At 44.4% G+C, this 18,647-nt stretch overlaps 1 protein-coding gene and 1 long non-coding RNA gene across 7 annotated transcripts in view; one reads left to right on the plus strand and one right to left on the minus strand.

The window, feature by feature from the left end:
- Positions 1-18,647, plus strand: part of LOC144770238 (uncharacterized) — a 1,037,372-nt gene that overhangs the window by 740,477 nt on the left and 278,248 nt on the right. The gene's annotated exons all lie outside the window — the stretch shown is intronic.
- RNF157 (ring finger protein 157) overlaps positions 1-18,647 on the minus strand; it is a 626,725-nt gene that overhangs the window by 293,360 nt on the left and 314,718 nt on the right. For 4 of the 5 annotated variants that reach the window (XM_078654580.1, XM_078654577.1, XM_078654579.1 and 1 more), the window contains exons 6-9: positions 16,291-16,357; positions 14,356-14,399; positions 11,630-11,677; positions 10,858-10,929 (exon numbers count right to left, since the gene is read on the minus strand). In XM_078654580.1, coding sequence (XP_078510706.1) covers positions 10,858-10,929; positions 11,630-11,677; positions 14,356-14,399; positions 16,291-16,357 — 231 coding nt within the window. The remainder of the gene's footprint in view (positions 1-10,857; positions 10,930-11,629; positions 11,678-14,355; positions 14,400-16,290; positions 16,358-18,647) is intronic. The other variant, XM_078654581.1, reaches the window with a different exon arrangement.

Raw genomic sequence — 18,647 nt, forward strand, 5'->3', positions numbered from 1 at the left:
AGGAGGACCCATTCTGGACTTTCTGCAAGAACCAATTTGTCTGAGGTTATGGTGTGTCAAACTGGCAAGAATCACTATATCTTGTATCTAAATTGGGTGGATGTTCTCCACTAAGGACATGCTAAAGGAGTTTGGCAGGTGGGGCTGCGGTGGAGGGGGGCAGTGGGTATGAATGGTTTGCTAATCATGACAGTGGGGGGTCCATGAGCACAGTGGCCCTGGTGGCAAAACAGCAGGGCACGTTACTGAGGCTGAATTGGATGACAGTATCTGGTACCTATGCTGAAACTACAAAAGGAATGGTAGGACTGATGCAGCTGGCAAGACGGGTCAGACAAGCTCCAGGAATGTGCCGTGGCCCTTCTGTTTAAACTGCTCCAGGGCAGAATCTGCCTGATCTCCAAGCAAGTGAGTCCCTTCAAAGGGTTATGCCCATTAGGGACGACTGGGCATCGCCTGATAAATCAGTTGACTGCAGCCAGGTGCTGCGGCTAATGGCTACGCTGGTGGTAATTGCTCCCTTGATCGAATTGGTAGTATAGAAGCCACAACAAGTCGTGAACTTGGCCGCATCACAACAGTCATGTATTGCTTAGATTGGGACAAATCAGAGGTTTTCTGTGACACATGGGAGGATTTGAGTCACCAAATCTCATATAGCATAGGAATAGTTGCCCAGCAGGCAATTAACATTGACGGACATGAGGGGCAAGCTGGCGAAGAAAATATCCTCGTTTCCCAAAGTTTCTTCTCTTTGGTCTTCATATTGAGAAGAGTAGCTGGGAACTCAGATTAGTCTGGCAAGTCAATGCTTACACATTAATATCTCTGAAGAGGGGTGCTACAACACAAAAACATGGTCATCCACTGCAGGTAGTGACACTGTGCACTTTGGTGAGGTGACCAGGGCGGCCAGAGCAAGGCTTGCCCAGGTGCCTAACAGGGTAGCAGCAAGGCCCTTGTTAAAAAGTAATAACGGCTTGGTAATAGTTTCTCCTGGCTTCAGAAATTCAGTTATTGCCCTGGTTTTCACACTTACAGTGGATACCTGGAGGTCAAAAACTTTGGCTGCCCTCTGCGTTACCACTTCAAAAGAAGTGGCCGGAATTGGGAGAGGTGTTGAGGCTTCTTGTGTCTTGTAGGTCATCATCCCAGTTATCTTCGTGGTAGGGTTCACCAATCTCACCACCTACGTCATAATCATTGTCCGAATCTGTGCCAAACAAGGGACGTAATGTATGGGATCATCCTAATGAAGGTGGAATGTCAAGCAGTGCAGGTTGAGATTCGCCAGCAATTTAGCCCGGTCTCAATCGCGGTCATAGCAGCACCGACTCAGAGTCTGAGAGCACAATGGGCACCTCCTCCTCCAGCATCAATGGAGCAGCTCGGGAACGGGTTTGAAGAGTGCAACTGTGGGAAAAGTGATGGAGTCCCAAAGGTGCACCAGTAGGAGGTGATAGGGATCTGAAGAGACAGAGCATGTCCTTGCAGAACTCTGGTATCTGCATCAGAATCGCAGTTGGTCCCGGAAACTCAGGTTGTGCCAGGACAAATTGAGGTATGGGCTCAGATGTCAACTGATTTTGGGAGCGAGATTTAGAGGCATGGGACCATCTGCGCACCCTCTCAGAAGTTTGCAAGTGGCAGGAACGGGGCACGTTTGGATTTTTGGTGCTTCTTCAACTTACCCAAAGATTTGGAGCCAGCCAACCCCGGCATTGACTCCTGCGGCTTCTACACCAGGAACAGTCTCAAGACTGACACAGAGACTTGGACCAGTCACAATGTGGGGTCTTCAGATGCTTGGTGACATAGAGCTTTGCCTTGCGGTCCTGTATGGACTTTGGGTTCATCGATGTGCAGTCAATGCAGGACATGTAGATGTGGCTTGATCCCATGCATCACTGGCAAACCTGATGAGGATCTGTCAGATATTTGCTTGCGACTGTCTTTACAGGGCTTGAAACCTTTTGCTTGGAAGGTGACATTTACCTTACACACTGAAAGATTTTTGTCAAAAAACTGTCTCAAAGATATGAGTGGTAACTCCAGATCCGCGTCTGGTGGCACAGAAAGAAAAGAGTCAACATCAGAGTGTGGCATTTGCACCTATATGACCCCAGAAAGTCATTTTTGGAGAGAAACTGCGTCATTGCAGTGCTGCACGTCACCACCTAACGGCTTGCAGAGGTACTTCACAAATGTTTCCAGATCCAATCTTATGTCTGGGCAATATGTTGTTCCTGTTGTCTGAGGAGCACAGGAAGCTGACGGTGCAGGCTCTAATCGGGTCCAGGTTAGATTACTCGACAATTCTGTACCTGGGCCTGCCAGAGTATTTGCTGCAGCGGCTCCAAGTGGCGCAGAACGCTGCCGCGAGAGCTATTTTTGGTTTAAATAGACGGGCCAGTGCAGTGGGTCTGTTGAGGAACTTGCACTGGCTTCCAATCCGGAAACGGATTGCCTTTAAGGCTTTGACTCTGGCCTATAAGGCCCTCCATGCGGTGGGAGCAAAGTATCTCCAAAAGAGACTGGCCTTTTATCATCCGACTCGCTCTTTGAGGTCGGAATCCCTGTTCCTGGCGGTTGTCCCGCGAGTGAGGAGAGCTCGCTTGGGAGGCCGCTCCTTTGGACTACTAGCGCCACAGTTGTGGAACTCTCTGCCGCTCACTTTGCGGGGAGCTACCAGCCTACTTGCCTTTAGAAAAGGCCTTAAAACCTGGCTGTTTTCCCAGTAGCCCGTGTTTTTGTGTGCCCGCTGGGCCTCTCTCTTTTTTTCATTTTAACTGTGTTATGTTATTAGGATGCAGCCCTCCTTACTAAAAGCGCCGGGACACTCTTTTTGAGTCGCCGTGCGCTATACAAAAGATTAAATAACATAACATAACATAACATATGTATATGGTAAGGAATCAACAGTTAGATGTCGCTATCATAATAAGGTGCTTATCTCTCCTTGGGTGTAGGCCCGATGGAGACCCAAAAACTAGGCAGTTTAGCCATTGATTCAGGGGCTTCAATGTCCACAGGTGTTTTTAATGTGTGTGCCAGGAGAAGAGAACGGTCGCTCCCTTTTTAGGTCTCGCCCTGGAACAGGGACGGAGACTTATAGTCGGCTGATGCCGGGGAATGAGGGACACAAAACTGGCACGATTTTTAGCAGTCGGATTTGGCTGCGCGAACGCGCACGTTCCGTCCTGCGCCGCCCTCCCAGCCTACTGCGCATGCGCCGCCCTCCCAGCCTACCGCGCATGCATGCATGCACACAAACACAGACACACACATACACACACACACGTCGCAGACAGACACTCGCTCACACACACACCCCCTCCCCCACAGTCACACACACGCACTCCAAGACACATACACACACGCACGCACACACATACACAGGCCGCCCCCCCCCCCGCGCCTACATGCTCCTCTCCCTCCGCCCGCCCGCCGCTCAGCAACGCACTCACCGGCTTCCTCTCCTCAGCTGCAAGGCCCGGCAGCAGGACTCTTCTTCCCTCCTTCGGCACCGGGGCGCAGGGTAGGCTCCTGCCTGCTCCGGTGCTCCCTGCTCCCAACACGGCTCCAATCGCGGCTCTTCCGTGGGAGGCGGGGTAGGCTCCCGCCCTCCTACTTCCTGTTTCCGGGTGTCGCGCCGGCCTGCCTGACTTCCTGGTCGCAGGCCGGCAGAGTAACGAGGATGTTTTGCGGTATGTATTTATTTATTTAATTATGCATTTTTATATAGCGCAGACTTTACCCGAAGGCGGTATTTATTTATTTATGTATTTATGCATTTTTATATAGCGCGGACTTTACCCGAAGGCGGTATTTCTTTATTCATGTATTTATGCATTTTTATATAGCGCGGACTTTACCCGAAGGCGGTAATGCTTGCCTTAGCGTAATGGTGTTCCTTCTTAATTTATTGGTGGTGTCCCTGTTAGAATTATTCCCACTTTTAGTCTAGCAATGCTTGGCATGATGTTGGCATCTTTGGCATTATTGAGCCCATCCCTGGTATAATGGGACCACAACGTATTGTGGGCATTCTTGACCCAATTGTGCTTCTCTTCACCAGCGGTGATTGTCATCCCTGGCATGCGATGGGTGTTCATGGAATTGGATGTTGATATGTAGACATGTAAAGCCAGACTCTGTCCATGGGGCAGTAATATTCATGAGTACTTGATGACATGGAGATCAAAGATACAACTAAAACTGAAAAGCCATTATTTTGAGAGACTGTCATATTTGTTTTTGGGAATCAGAAATATTTATTAAAATGAAATGCTTGTAATAACAAGCCAATGCATGATTACCAGCTGTGATCGTGTTTTCAAAATGTTTGTAAAGTTGATATTAAAGTGATAATTCATGCTAATTTCTGTAGTCTTATTTACATCTTGTTTACAATTATACTATACTACTAATGTATGTTTACTAGCCATAACTGTACTGTTATATGTTACATTTTAATTACAGTGTTTGCCTTTTACAATCATTTTCTTACAAAGTACCTCGTAAAACAAAAATATTTATGGCTAAAATATTTTGCACTGTTTGCACAATATATTTGTGATGTTTACACTTACCTATTTGAAATTAAAATGTACAAATGGACATTTAGTCAATTACCATTAAAAAGTTTAACTTTTTTGCTAAGATATTCTTGTAATCTTTTATGCAAACAAATTTAAATACTGCATAAATAATTTTAACAACAAATACTTTATATGTAGCTTTTTACGTACATAAGAAAACTATAGCATAAAGCAAAAAACATTGCCATTTACAATAATAATAGCTCAAACTTAAATAATGCGAGACCTATTGCATTGCAAATGCTTGTTAGTATCTGGCAACCTTGAATCACACTAGACCCCATGTTGCTGGCTCTCCCTCCCTCCACATGGGCCAACATTGAGATAAAGACATAGAAAAGGAAGATGTCCGCCCGATATCCTTGAGGTTGCATACGCAGCAAACTAGGCCTGAGTCTGGAGCTGGTAATGTGTTGAGATATGAGAGAAGCAAGTGATCTATCAGCAGCAGATCGATTAAGAAGCACAATGAGTAAAACAGACCTTACGACCTCCAAATCTACCATGAGGCCTGTTGCCTAGACGAAAACCAAACCAAATGGATGAGAAGCTGAATGGAAATAACTGCTCGAGAATACAAATTGGACATTACCTGCCAGGGGATTGAGGGAACAAGGTGTGAATTAAAGGATCCATAGAGGTTATTCTCCACTAGAAGGAATTTATTGGAGTCTCTTTACTTGAGAGATTAGAGCAATTAGCGGAATACTGCCAACAATGCAGACAAGAGGAGATTTGATGACAAATCATCTCACTGACTCTTGAGCAAGGTAGATGCTTCTATATTGGCCCTTGCCCCCACGTTTGACTGTCTTAGAATAGGCCTGGAGTCTGAGTTAGATGCCAAACTGTCACAGAGGGAATGTTGAACCACAGATGAAGACACAAGACATTGAGTTAACACTCAGAAGCATCATACTATGGCACTCGTCTAACAATGAAGTCTTCCTTCAGGAGACATGTAAAGTACTAAACATAGCAGTTTACTGGTTGTTCACCTCAATGGGCCAGAAACTATGAATGCTGGGTTGAGTCTGGACAAGGACATACTGGAGGTGATACAGTGATAGGCATAACCCCTCTAGCAAGTTACTTGCCTTTTGTAACGCTTTATTCTTGTGAACAGTCTAACGGCAGATTTTCTATCTTTAAATATCACAGGCATCACACTGGATCCAGAGAACTTTTTCAGCAACACTCTGATGCACCGATAGGTGGTGGCATGTGGCTCAGGTATGACTGCACTATGCCGAAAGTGCAGGAGCAGCGCTGATTTTAACCCCTTGCCTGCGGGGCTAATTTCCCCGCTGTGCTGAGGGGCGGGGAGCGCGCACAGCGCCCCGGTGCACGTGACAAGCTCAGCTCGTCATGAGCCATGGTGGCCGTGTGCTCATGACAAGCTGAGCTTGTCACGGCCACACCCGTTTCTTCAGAAAATTAAGCACAGCGGGGGAATTAGCCCCACGTGCGAACGTTCAGACCGTTATGATGAGCTCAGCTCGTCATGAGCACACGGCCACGGTGGTGCTTAACCCCTCCCATGCTCATGACAAGCATGTCATGAGCATGGGAGGGGTTAAGCACCACCCCTGCGTCCTGACATTGGTTTCTCTTTTTTTAAAATATTTTATTGATCTTTTACAGTCTGAATATTCTCAGTTACTGACATTGGTTTCTTAATCCTTGCCTTCCACTCCTTCAGACCCGGAGCCTTCTGACAAATTGTAGGTGACAGTGTGCCTAAATGTAATTTAGAACCCTATTAATATGGCCTGGAATCCACTCTACAAAGCTGGCAGGTGGGAGTACAGTGAGGGAAGTGCAGTTAGATAGAGTATCTACAAGAAAGAGCATTACCAAACGTAAGTAAGTAACTTCTCCTTCTGATGGATACTTCTAACTGTAGATTCCTCACTTCTAGAATGGAGAACATCCCTTCACTGCCTTTCGGCTAGGTTTGCACTACTGAAATTCCATGTACATACATACATTCATACAGGTACTACAGGAGTACCTCCATAAAACATGGAGAATCTTTAGGGTGGACTTACACTAGAAGGTTTTGCAGGACCGAGAGGGACTTGATTGCCAAGGCAGTAGTGCTTCATGAATGTATGCACTAATGCCTGGGTCACTGCCTGGCAGATGTGTAAAAGATGCCTGGCACCGACACCCAAGAGCTGTTGTTGGGTCTGGTGGAATGAGCCAGCAAGCCTTCAGGAAGTTGCTCTGTGACCAGCACATAGTAGATTTCGATGCGGAGGACTATCCATCTTCACAGGGTGATTTTCTGCACCACTTTCCCTCTCATTGCTATAGAAAATCTGAATAGATGAGCTCATCCACAGAATGTTCTTTTGTTTGGTCAATATAGAAACTCAAAGCCCTTATAGAGTTGAGTCAATGAAGTTGAGGTGAACCAAAAAACATTGGCAGAGTGATTAATTAGCCAATGTGGAAAAGTGTCACATCATTGGCTAAAAAGATTTCCCGAATTCTCAGTGCTAATTTGTTTGGAAAGAATGTGGTGTAGGGTGGTTGCACAGACAGTGTCTGCATTTCATTCACTCGGTGAGCAGATGCGAGGCAATCAGTAAAACTATTCTGAGTGTCAATAGTCACAGTGAGCAGCTATGCAATGGCTCAAAATGGGTGCATATAAGAAATATCAACACTAAGTTCAAGTCCAATTGTGGCATGAAGAATGCATTTGTTAAACAGCAACACCTTTAATAAACATATCACAACATGTGATTTAAATAGAGAGGGCTGATCGGGTAACAAAAAATGTCTGAAAGGGCAGACAGATTACCCTTAACTGTGCCCACTGCAATGTCCTGCCAGGCCAACGATATACCAAACATTAATACATCCGCAAATTGGGACTGTAGAGGGTAGGATGATAGCGACAACAAGCAGTGAATTTCACCCAGCTTAGACAGATTTAATCGCACAGCGTCAGGCTGCAAGGATAACCTCTACTTCTGTGGCCAGAAGGTCAAACACATTCAGCTGCTGCAGCTCAGTCTCCATGTATGGAGCTATACGTTATGAAGATTTTGATGCAGTACCCTCCCTCTGTTGCTGATACACGAAGTCCTCCAGAAGAGGTCGCCAGACTGGAGGGCAGATGTTCAAAAGCTCTGGGTATCAGATAAACTTGGTTAAGTCTGGGGCAATAAAAATAACTTTTGATCGGCTAGAGGTAGTGACAAGAACCCGGGTCCCTTCACAGCCAGTGACTTTCCTCAAAGAAACTCCAACACTGAGTAGATTTGACACTGTGCATTCTCGACTGTGGTGAATAGCTCTAACCAGGGAATTCCCCACTCATCAAAGATGTCCTTTGCCAGGATGGAAACGCTACACGTGATCAGACAGCTGACATCTGCTCAACTCATATACTCTGGCATTCAGAGACCCTGCTAGATGCCGGCTCACAGAAAGATAGTTTGATAGCTCAGCCACCTCCAGAGACATATGGCTTCCAGGTACAGGGTCTAGGGCTCCACCCCTCCCTGCTTGTTGAGTCAGATAGTCAGATAGATCGCCAGAGCATCAGAAGATTGATAAAGCGTTGGCTTTCCACTGGAATTCAGAGACCTCTGATCTTAACCTCCCACAGGTAACCCTTCCACCCTCCAACCTGTAGTGATGCATTGATGCCTTTGTCAGAATTGTGAAGTTTGTGGGAGGGAGAGTGCCCTGCTGCAGGTCAGATTAGTGCTTGTTTGGCACCACAGAAGATCCTGAGTAGTCTCCTGCAATATCTGGATGGAGACTAAGAAGGAGCCCTGATGCTGGACATACTGTTACACTGCAGGGCCCGCCTATAGCACTTCATGCTTGGGATGATGAGGATGCAAGAGGTTAGGAGTCCAAGGAGCCCAACAGTCATCTTCACCAAGACCCAGGATTGAGCATGAAACACCAGAACCTTATCCTAAACATCCCAGACTTGCTGCAGCAGTGGAAACGCTTTGAATGCCACTATGCTTAGGACAGCCCCAATGAAGGAAATCCTCTGCAAAGGGCTCAGGTCAGACTTCGGCATTCAGTCATCAACGTATGGGATCATACGTATCCCCAAACTCAGAACAGAACCGGCAACCATCGCCATTACGTTCATGAACGCCTAACGTGTCAAGATAAGGCTAAAGGGGAGCAAAGCAAACGGGAAGAGCACTTACCCCACCGTTAACTGCAGATAATGCCTGCGATACTCCAGGATAGGTATATGAGCATCAAATTCGAGTCAGGTCCATGACTGGGACTGGTGGCATTGATACAGAAAGGACAGTTGTGGATTCAGGAGTCAGGGTAGAAGTCTACACAGGCATCGGTTTAGGCCCGGGATAGGCCTCAAGAAGGATGTTGTATCAGAGGGAGGGACTGCTGGTGGAAGCCCAACTGGAGTTCTTTGCAAGTCTTTCAAATCTGAATACCCGCCAGAGGATGACTAACATCTGAAAGAGCTGCAGCATAGCCTCCTGGACAGTTGCCATTTGCTGAAGGGGTCAACGACTGCCAGGGAAAGTCAGGGGGTGTTGGGACTAGCTGCAGGACCAGATTAGAGTCAGAAGACACTTGTAGGTTCGATGTTTCGATTGCTGCTCTTGTGCCCTCTCACAGGACTTTGAGTGGCAAGATGGGGTTGAGTCCTGCTTAGCTTTTTTTGCATTTATGGCGCATTTTTAACTTTAGCTTACTGGTAAATTTAGAGCAGGAAGAGGTTTTGTGCGGGACCAGCTTCTTGAATGAGACCTGTGTGTCCTCAGGATGTGGAGCAGGAGCTACACCTGGTTTAACAATGACCTTTTCATGTGTTAGGCGACGTAGGGTTTCGCCTCCCATGCCCAGATCACCTTGGGGTGTATGAGGGCACATTTACTGCATGATGGATTCATGACCGCACCCAAGTACAGACACACATGTAGTGCAAGTCTGTGACCAACATCTGCTTCCTGTAATTATGCACAGCTTAAATACTGTCATTTTTGGAGAAGACATCTTATCTAGCACACTGTCTAAGGTCATTCTGTTGTTGGAGAACTGTCAACATTGGAAGGGGAGCATCGGATTCATGTCAAAGGGCATAGAAAAAAAGGAAGGAACTGACATTAGCATACAGCGGTTGTGCGTAAATGTGACTCTGCAGTATCGGAAAGGAGTCAACCCCGAGTCACATTATGCCACTTATCAGCATGCAGAAGCTTTGCTGAAAAGTTACTCGCTTATAGTCTGATGCCTGGAGATATTCTAAACATCAGGAAGCTGCAGTTAGAAGTATCCTTCAGAAAGTGGTGGTGGAGGGAGCGGAACACGAGTAGAACTTTCAAGAATCCCAAGCTGTGGCCCATCTGTGGCTTCCACCTAGCACAATAGGGTGAGATTCCTTTGACTACTCTTCTCTGCCTCCCCATTGAGCTTTTCAGTCCACAGTGAAGCCACAGAGCACCACAACACCCTTTTTCCTCTTCATATTGCTCTGTTTCCACATGATTCAGCAAACTTACAAAACCACTCAATATTTGCTATAGTCCACCCACTTCCCCACCCTTCTTAGGGTTCCTTCTGGCTATTATCTTCCCTTTTTAATCCCACCCAGCATCATTAATGCTGCAATACTCCCTACTCTAAGTCTGGGACATGACAAACCTCAGTAAGGCATACATATGGCTCTGCCTGGTTTGAAAGGGGAGGAGAACCCTTTGATTGCTCCACCTGTACTCCACCCTTCGGAAGTAAACAGGGCTCTCATTTACTGGAATGACCACTATTTGTAAAAAATTGTGGGCATATTTTTCTTGTTACACAGCTGCCCACTGAAGCTGGAAATTGGGGCCGCAAATCCATAAATACCGGTTACTGGCACGCACTTCTTCTGCGCCAAAATAATATATTCTGAATAGCAGTTATGAGTAGTCCTTGTAATAGAAGTATAGTTGGTTATAGTGCTATTTATATCATAAGCTTCATAGGGTGCTAGCAGCTGTGATATTAATTGAATTACATTCTTTTGACATTTTCGAACAAAACTAATGTTTTAAAAGAATATAATCTTCTCAAATATACTTGTCTTTGCCTAACAAATCTGCTACTCTGGGTTCATAGCTGTGCTGAATCAGGAACCAGCAAGCCCTTGATCTAACTTACAGTGCAATGGACAGCATGCCAAGCTATTCACTCTGGTCAACATCCACCCCAACCACATGGAGTTTACACTCATTCACAGAGTTTGAAGTTTAGAGCTTACCTTAGAATCCTTTGTATTGTACTTATTTTCTATTCCATAGATCTCTTGAAGGAGGTAGCTCACGCCATCCACCTGAAGGACATAGAGAATCAGGTAACCAAGAAAAAGGTTATGTTCCTGAAGAGGAGTCCAAATTCTCACAATTAATCTCTGAGAAGAGAGCTCTACACGTCTCTTGTGATCTTCAAACTGTTCCCTGCCCCACACAGTAAGGATCGGTCTGCATTTCAGAGCTTCCGCTCTATAACTTGCATTGCAATGGCCTGTATTCACGCCTGTTAGCCTCAAAACTCCCTCAGTGTAACTGAAAGAGGTGACTAAAACAATCTTCCTGGAAACTAGAGCTCCCTTTATAATAAAATGGAGGCGGCTATTTCCTTCTCACATCGGAGTTTACTGATCCAATACTGCAGGGGAGCCTGACACAGCTAGTGTTCCCTCTGTTTAACCCTTAAGAGGAATATCTATCTGTCTCACCCTATAGTGGTCTAAAAATTGGCTAAATTTTATATTTTTCCTTACCATGAGTACTAATTATGTACTTTCTTCAAGAGGACTAAAGATCTCCATCTTCCACGAAAGTGTTGTAACTGTACTGACAATAAATAGGGGCCAAACGTCTTCTCCAGCCCCCCATACTTACACGCATTCTGGGTATACCTCACATGGCTATACCTACTGCCAGAGCACTACTTCAAGACGAAGCCTCCCATTTATGTCTCGCCAAGATTAGGACAAAACCACAGATGAAGTATGTGCTAGAGATACTCACCACTTGCTTCTGCTTTAGGGGCTTCACGCAGATACTCGCATCCATGTGCTGCAAAGGCGAGAGAGTTCAATGAGAAACGTGTGCCCCTTAGCATGAAATAGGAGGAGCTACACGGTAACTACTCAGTTACAATATCATGGCAGTCAGCAATAGAATTACAGAGGAGGTCCCTAGGTGGTGCCCTCAGTTAGACTCCACTGGCTTGTCTAAAAATAAAATCAGAGTAAAAGTAAAGCCTCCTACAGCAGTCACTACTCTACTTCAAACCTAGGTCCACTTCACACGTCAACGACAAAATGGTTACAGTGGACTGTAAAGACATAATTCCAAAAGACAACCCAGCAGAGAGCTCAGTTGCATCTGAAAGGATAGCTCTCCAATCCTCGGAATGAGGAGAGCAGAATGAAAACACCTGATAACTTTGCATCATGGGTAAAGTGTGTGCAGTACTTAGAAGGTTCTGCTTTCTTAAGTCTGACTCTGTGGGATCTGAGCAACTTGAGGTCTATACTAGCTATCTTTGGCCTAAACCTTAAAGATTTGAATAGCCTCAGTAAAAGCTTTGATCCCAAAGTTATTTTCCAGCACATATCTTGAAGGACTGAGCCTGTAAGAGACCTGCAATCTGAGGGATGGCTCTGAGGCCAATTTCCAAAACATGTAAAGAATATTTTCCCCTACACATAGCGCTCATGCCCAAGGTGAGTATTACTTTGGTGTATATATTTGCAAATCCAAGTGTCTGCCTTTACATTATGCATAACCTGATAGTAAGCAATGCATTGTTATTTGCTAAAACCCAAAGTCCACAGTTCAAAACCTGCCAGACCCTATGTAGGAGTGAAGACTTTGCAGAACTATGCCACACCTGTGAGCAACTTTAGCAACAGCATACCCATTTCAGAAATGTTGATTTGGGGGACCAGGGACAGTGCTGGGATGACAGATGTTGTATTGAAATACTTCCTTTTACAGGAAGCCCTGCCATGCAGTCCCTCCATCTGCTGTCCTAGAGAAATACATCAAATGAATTTGTTCACTCATTCACTCTCCCCTAGCCGTCCATGATCCTGAAATTTCAGAGAAACACAAGGGGACTTTGCCCTGCATCTTTTCACATGTCTCTGGCATGTCTAAACGAAAGTCCTAGTCACTAATACAACATGCTGGCCAAAAGGATACAAAGGTCAATATAGTAGGTAATCCAGGATAGGCCCTACACTTTGGCAGCTGCGTCTTGGCCAAATTATATTAGTCAAATGCTAGGGCATGGCTTTCAGCACCCTACGGAATCATTCCTTGCAAACCCCCAATACCCTTGCTCTACCAGGAACAGAGTACCAAGGGAAATGAAGGGGAGTGTATCATTAACTACAGCTTCAACTCCCAGCAAAACAATTGAAAAGGAGCAGCTACTATGTTACTCTACTTCCAGCCAAGATTCAAGCAATAAAATGTCCAGAAACATTGTTGAAAAAATTCAACAAGATTCAATTCTCAGGAGTCTTGCGAATGCGTTCAGAATCCAACTTTTATTCCCCATTTGGGATACAGGTGGAGCTTTGGGCGAGAAGAAAAGGGTTATTTATGTAGACTTCCACGCCACAGTTACTATCAGTAAGTAGTTCATCAACTGCAAGCTGCCGTTTGGAAATGGGACAACCTTGGAAGAGAGCATTTGTAAGCCAGCCAGGGATATACACACTAAAATAGTACAAAGAAAACAAAGCCCTGAGGAAGTCCTAAGGTTTGAAAGACGTTGGCTGGGCTGATTGAAAACAGTATTTGTTTAAAAAAATGAATAAAAGTTGCATTCTGAACGCATTTGCAAGACTCCTGAAAATTGAATCTTGTTTAATGTTTCATATTTTATATGTTTCTGGACATTGTATTGCTTGAATCTTGGCTGGGAGTAGAGTAACATAGTAGCCACTCCTTTTTAATTGCTCTGTTGGATGTTTAATAGTCGTGGCTTCCAAACAGTGGAGCCACGAAAACTAGTGCAACACTGCTAGTGCTCATTGTTTGTGACAGCTTTAACCCCTGTTAAGTTTCTCTTTAGTTGATGGACCCTGCAAGCAAATTCATCAATTATGGAGACGGATATGGTGGAGATCAGACTGCAGACAAGCTATGTCTGATGGTGGGATACCAATATCCTAATATCACAGTTTTCCTCTGGACTTAGTTTCCCTCCAACAGTACACTTTGATTGTTAATCACCCCAGAAAGGCCCAGATTTATCAACCATACACAAAATGAGACAAACGGATAGACATAGGCACACTCACAGAAACTTTCTTTATCTGCTTCCTAGCTAGGCTATCCTGACAGCTTACTCGCAGACGAGCCTTATTTCCATTTACAGGCAGTGCACTTAATATTTATATCTCTTACCATTCTGCCACTTCCTTCTTCATGGATGACCGGCCACCTATTCTGCTCCCAGTTTCATGCCCTCAACGCTATATGCCCTAGGCTGGCTACCCATTATGAACTATTACAACAGTCTGCTGTCTGAGCAATTTGGAAAAGGTATTTCTATTGATAAGGCTCTTTCCTCATTCATTCTCCACCCTTTTTTTCACCCACTCTCACAGCTTTGATGGCTGCATTAAGCATTTTCCAAACAACCAACATAACAGCTGAGTATCGCTTTTGTTTTCCTAACAAATTGAAAAAACACAGTTGATTGTAGAGGAAAAAGATAGTGGCCTTAAACTTACCTTTTCAAATGTAGCCAGAAGAACATGCGAGTGACCAGTGTGCCCTAAAATAAAAAGAAATGTTTGGGGTCAGAAAGATGCACATACATTTCTTGGCTAGCTAAGTCCCATCTTACAGAGAAAACTAAAAGGTCACCCTTTGTTATAAGGATCTGGCCCCAGATGTGCACCTTTCTAAAGAAATCCTTTGCGAATAAGATCACCCCATACAAGCACATCCTAAATGTTCTACGGTTTGATTCTGAGGAGGGACATAGTAATGCAGAATATCATGAGCCTACCCTCACACTCAAGCATGCATCCGGATGAACAAAGAAGTACTATCCCAGTAACTAAGGTATTATTCAAATGAAGATCATACTTGGAAATTGAGGGTGGAAAGAACGTTTAAAAAATAAAAAAATAAAAAAAAAGAACACTAATTCTACTAGTTTATATTTGAACAACTAGTTCTTTGTATAAAAAACAAGAATACACATACACACACAAAACTCATTCACATTAAAAGGATTATGTTTTCATGTAAAAAGACAGTAATAGTAATATTCATATACTCCACATAGCTCTCCCTTCCTTAGTCAAGTAGAACTTGGAACTCAAACAAAGAGGGGTGGTTTAGATCCCACTTGTATATGCAGTTTCCATGCAGGGGTTGTGGAGTCACTGTATGGTGCTTAAGAACACTTTGGGGTTTGTCCTCTTTTGGATTTTCAGTCTGCTTCTTAGGCACAGCCTTTGTATAAAGTGGTGGCTCTTACATCAGGCAGCAGTGGGGATGGCTCCAAGCACAAGTATCCATACAGCGGCACAATGAAGTATGAGATTTCTCCACCTGGCTGTTATCAGTCTTCCTAAAGTAGTAATCACAGACAAGCAAAAGAGCACACCCTGCCTAAAAATGTTTCACCTTGAACAGCAGAAACTGAAGGGCCACCTATCGCCCCTAGCTTCTATCAAAAGAAAGTGCTAAGGAAGAACTAATCATCAGCACTTTGCCAACAGCTAAATGTATAAAGGGACCTCTAAACAGATATAAAACCACATCTCTCGGGTTCTTTCCTTTTAAAACAAAAGGAAAAGGCACATGCAAATGTTACCCTCCTTTATTTCAGTGTCTGGAATTCCATTCTACAGTCCTAAGAATACAGACAATAAACTTCCATTGACTACAGTAAGCTGCCCTCATCCTCCAGTCTGTGCCATGCTAATGCAGAGGCATCCAAAATGGACCCAACTGCCTTCAATATGCAACATTCATGCCACATACAGAGTCATACTGCTGTACACATGCTTCACTCTCACTGCATATACAAGCACTTCGCCTACACACATGAAGTCAGTTCACATAGTATCAGAATATTATACAAGCAAAGCCAGCAAGCTCGCCACTCCTTAATACTGAGGTCTAATCAATCTACAGGGTCAAAATACAAGGTATGCTGGTACCACTGCTTTATGTGATTCACCCTGACCATGGACATGGTCCACCGAACATTAAGATGGCATGCTGGGTGCACCCCTCCAGGTCAAAGAGCAGGTCTGGCCCTCACATTTATCACGGACAGGTCTAGATTAGTATGATGCTGAGGTCAAAATAAAAGCCAGGATACCCATTGTCAAATGCAGTCAGGCACGGGTGGATGCTGGTTTACCAGGCAGATGACATCCTATTCCAATATTAATCACACTATAGCATGAGAAAGGGCAGCACACAACTTATGACAAGAGTCCAGACCGAATCCGTGAAGGACGCCATCACTGGACAATGTTACATTGAGCAAATATTTAAAGAGAACAGCTAAGCACTACACTAAGCAGAAGTATAAAGAGAGTACCACAATGGTATAGAGAAATTCAGTATTGTGAAGTGATTCAAAATATTACTCATGATAGGGGAGAAGCAGAAATCATTTTTAAAAGAGCACATTTTCTTACCATCTCCTTCATCGACCACTGCATGCACTACCATGGGGTACACCTCTCTGTCAAGATCAAAGCCCAGCTGTAGATAGAAAAAGGAGAAAGGCATCATGAACATCAAGGTACGGTATAGCACACACTTTCGCCTGAGCTATATCATGTTGACTTGGAGAGGTCAGTGAGAAAAGTGTATCTTCAAAATATCGGACTGTACCTGAAAGGACCAAACTCTATTTCTTGCCCTTTTCCTTCTACTGACTGATAGGTAGCCTCCTCGGCACATGAGAATGTGTCTCAACTATGACCTGTTCGTCCCTTGGAGCACCTTGGCTGACAAAGTCCAGGGTACCAAAAACACCGACAGTCTCACTGCGTGGTTTCATGGCTACATGACATTCCGGTACACAAAACAAGATTAGGACCAGGTGAAATTTCAGATACGCTTAGCCTAATCTCCTGTAATTTCTGCAGTTTTGCATTATGCTTCTTTTCAAGAAATTGCCATATTATGTACGTTTGCTGCAAATATTTAGTGTGCACACCCCTAAAGTTTACAAAAACTGCTAAGAAACCAAACGTATGTGGAAACTAATGACGTTATGGAGTACCTGCACATACCAAGGAGACAAGTATGGATTTAGACATAATGGACTTTGTCAAACTGACAATCAAAAAGTCAAAATGTGGAAGTTGGCAATATGGTGCATGATCAGAAAACGGACCTTGTGAAGACATTTAACATAGTCACACGCAAAAGGTCACTTTGTATTTCCAGTTTCTGGTTGATGTACCATATGAAGTGCACTCTGATTAACAGTAGCTGACCAGTGAGAGGCAGTGCTCATGTGTCCAAGCGTATGGGAAAAAATAAGCAAGCCACAATAACCCAGATACCGAACACAACACAGAAGCACAACAAACACTAATGGAAGACAAGGAAAGGAGTCAGGGTGCTTAGAATGAAGCAGCTGAGCAAGCCGCGCTGCAGGTCACACAACACCAGGTGTATGGTTCCACATTAAAATGGCTGAATCATGCCAAACAGGTCTACGAACATTCCACGCTACCATTCCGAGGGTTCTGAGGTTATATCTCAACGCGGATAGTTTTCTGATGTGTACTCTAATGTCTTCGCAAATGATTAATCTATGCTTTGGGAAATGCAAGGCACCTTTTAAAACAATAAATAGTGAGCAAAGCATCGGTCCTGCCACATTAACAATAGGGTGTTTAGTTGTCGGAAAGACCTGGTACGTTATGCAATGCAATGCTCTGCCATGTTATGCTTTATAACTCAACACATGCATCATTAGATTATGCTAGTTTATGTTCTCCTATGCTATATTTTGTTAGTCCTAGTTATGTTATGGTATGCAGGCTTACACTAGGCTTCAGTGCTTAATTTGTAAAATATTAAGTGCAGGTGCTCACATTTTTGTAGGAGGCCACACCCACTCCTCTCCTCCGCCCACTTCATCCACTGCCTCCACCCACTTCCTTTATTGGCCCCACCCACGCCCCTCAACACATCGCAGCCAGATCCTCACTTCATAAGTTCCGCAAGGAGCTGAATACCTGGAACTTCGTATAAGCTGGTCATCTGTGCTCTGGTACTACACTTCAGAGAAACTTTGCTGCCAGTCATGGGGGCACTACTTGCATACTGTGCTGAAAGTGTACTCTTTTTCTTTTGGTTAGTTGTATAGGCATGATTTTTTGTAGAGACATTGGTCTGGCTGCTTCAACATGTGTTTTCTGGTAAAAAGCCCATCAATATTGTGTGCTTGCATGCATCTGTGGTTCCACTATTCAAAAGTCCAACCTATTGATTTTGTTAGTGCTTATTTTGTTTTGCTTGATACTAACAGAAGCCAAATTTCAAAGAGCAGTGAAGCACTATACAGAGAACACCTATTGTAGTTTTAGCTTCTGAAACATGAGGTATAAATAGAAATGTATGTAGAACCTGTAGGAAAGGCATTAGGCTGTAATCAATTGTGGAGAATAAAATGAGTTGCTTACAATTGCAGAATATGTTGTGCATGAGACAGCATTAGAACAGAGCAGTGCTGGTAAGTGGCAGCAGAGGGTAAGAGGGAGATGGGAGGGGGTTTAATGGGGTGTTAAATGGCACCTGCGTCAAGTAAAAAATATGATTTAAAGCAGCTTAATCTGAAATCAAGAGGGACGTTGTTGTGTGCAGGACTTTCAATGAGACAGCTACAAGAGCTCATTTTAAGATTGGTGGGTTGTGCCCTGCGTCACCCATGGTAAAAGCCAGCCCTGATCAGGAACCGGATCTCCATTCCAACCCTTTGCTCGGGCGAGAGGGGGGGAAGACTAGTGAAGGTAGAATTTCCTAGCGTTATTTC

The sequence above is a fragment of the Lissotriton helveticus genome, chromosome 7 (genome assembly GCF_964261635.1).
Source record: "Lissotriton helveticus chromosome 7, aLisHel1.1, whole genome shotgun sequence".
Lineage (NCBI taxonomy): Eukaryota > Metazoa > Chordata > Amphibia > Caudata > Salamandridae > Lissotriton > Lissotriton helveticus.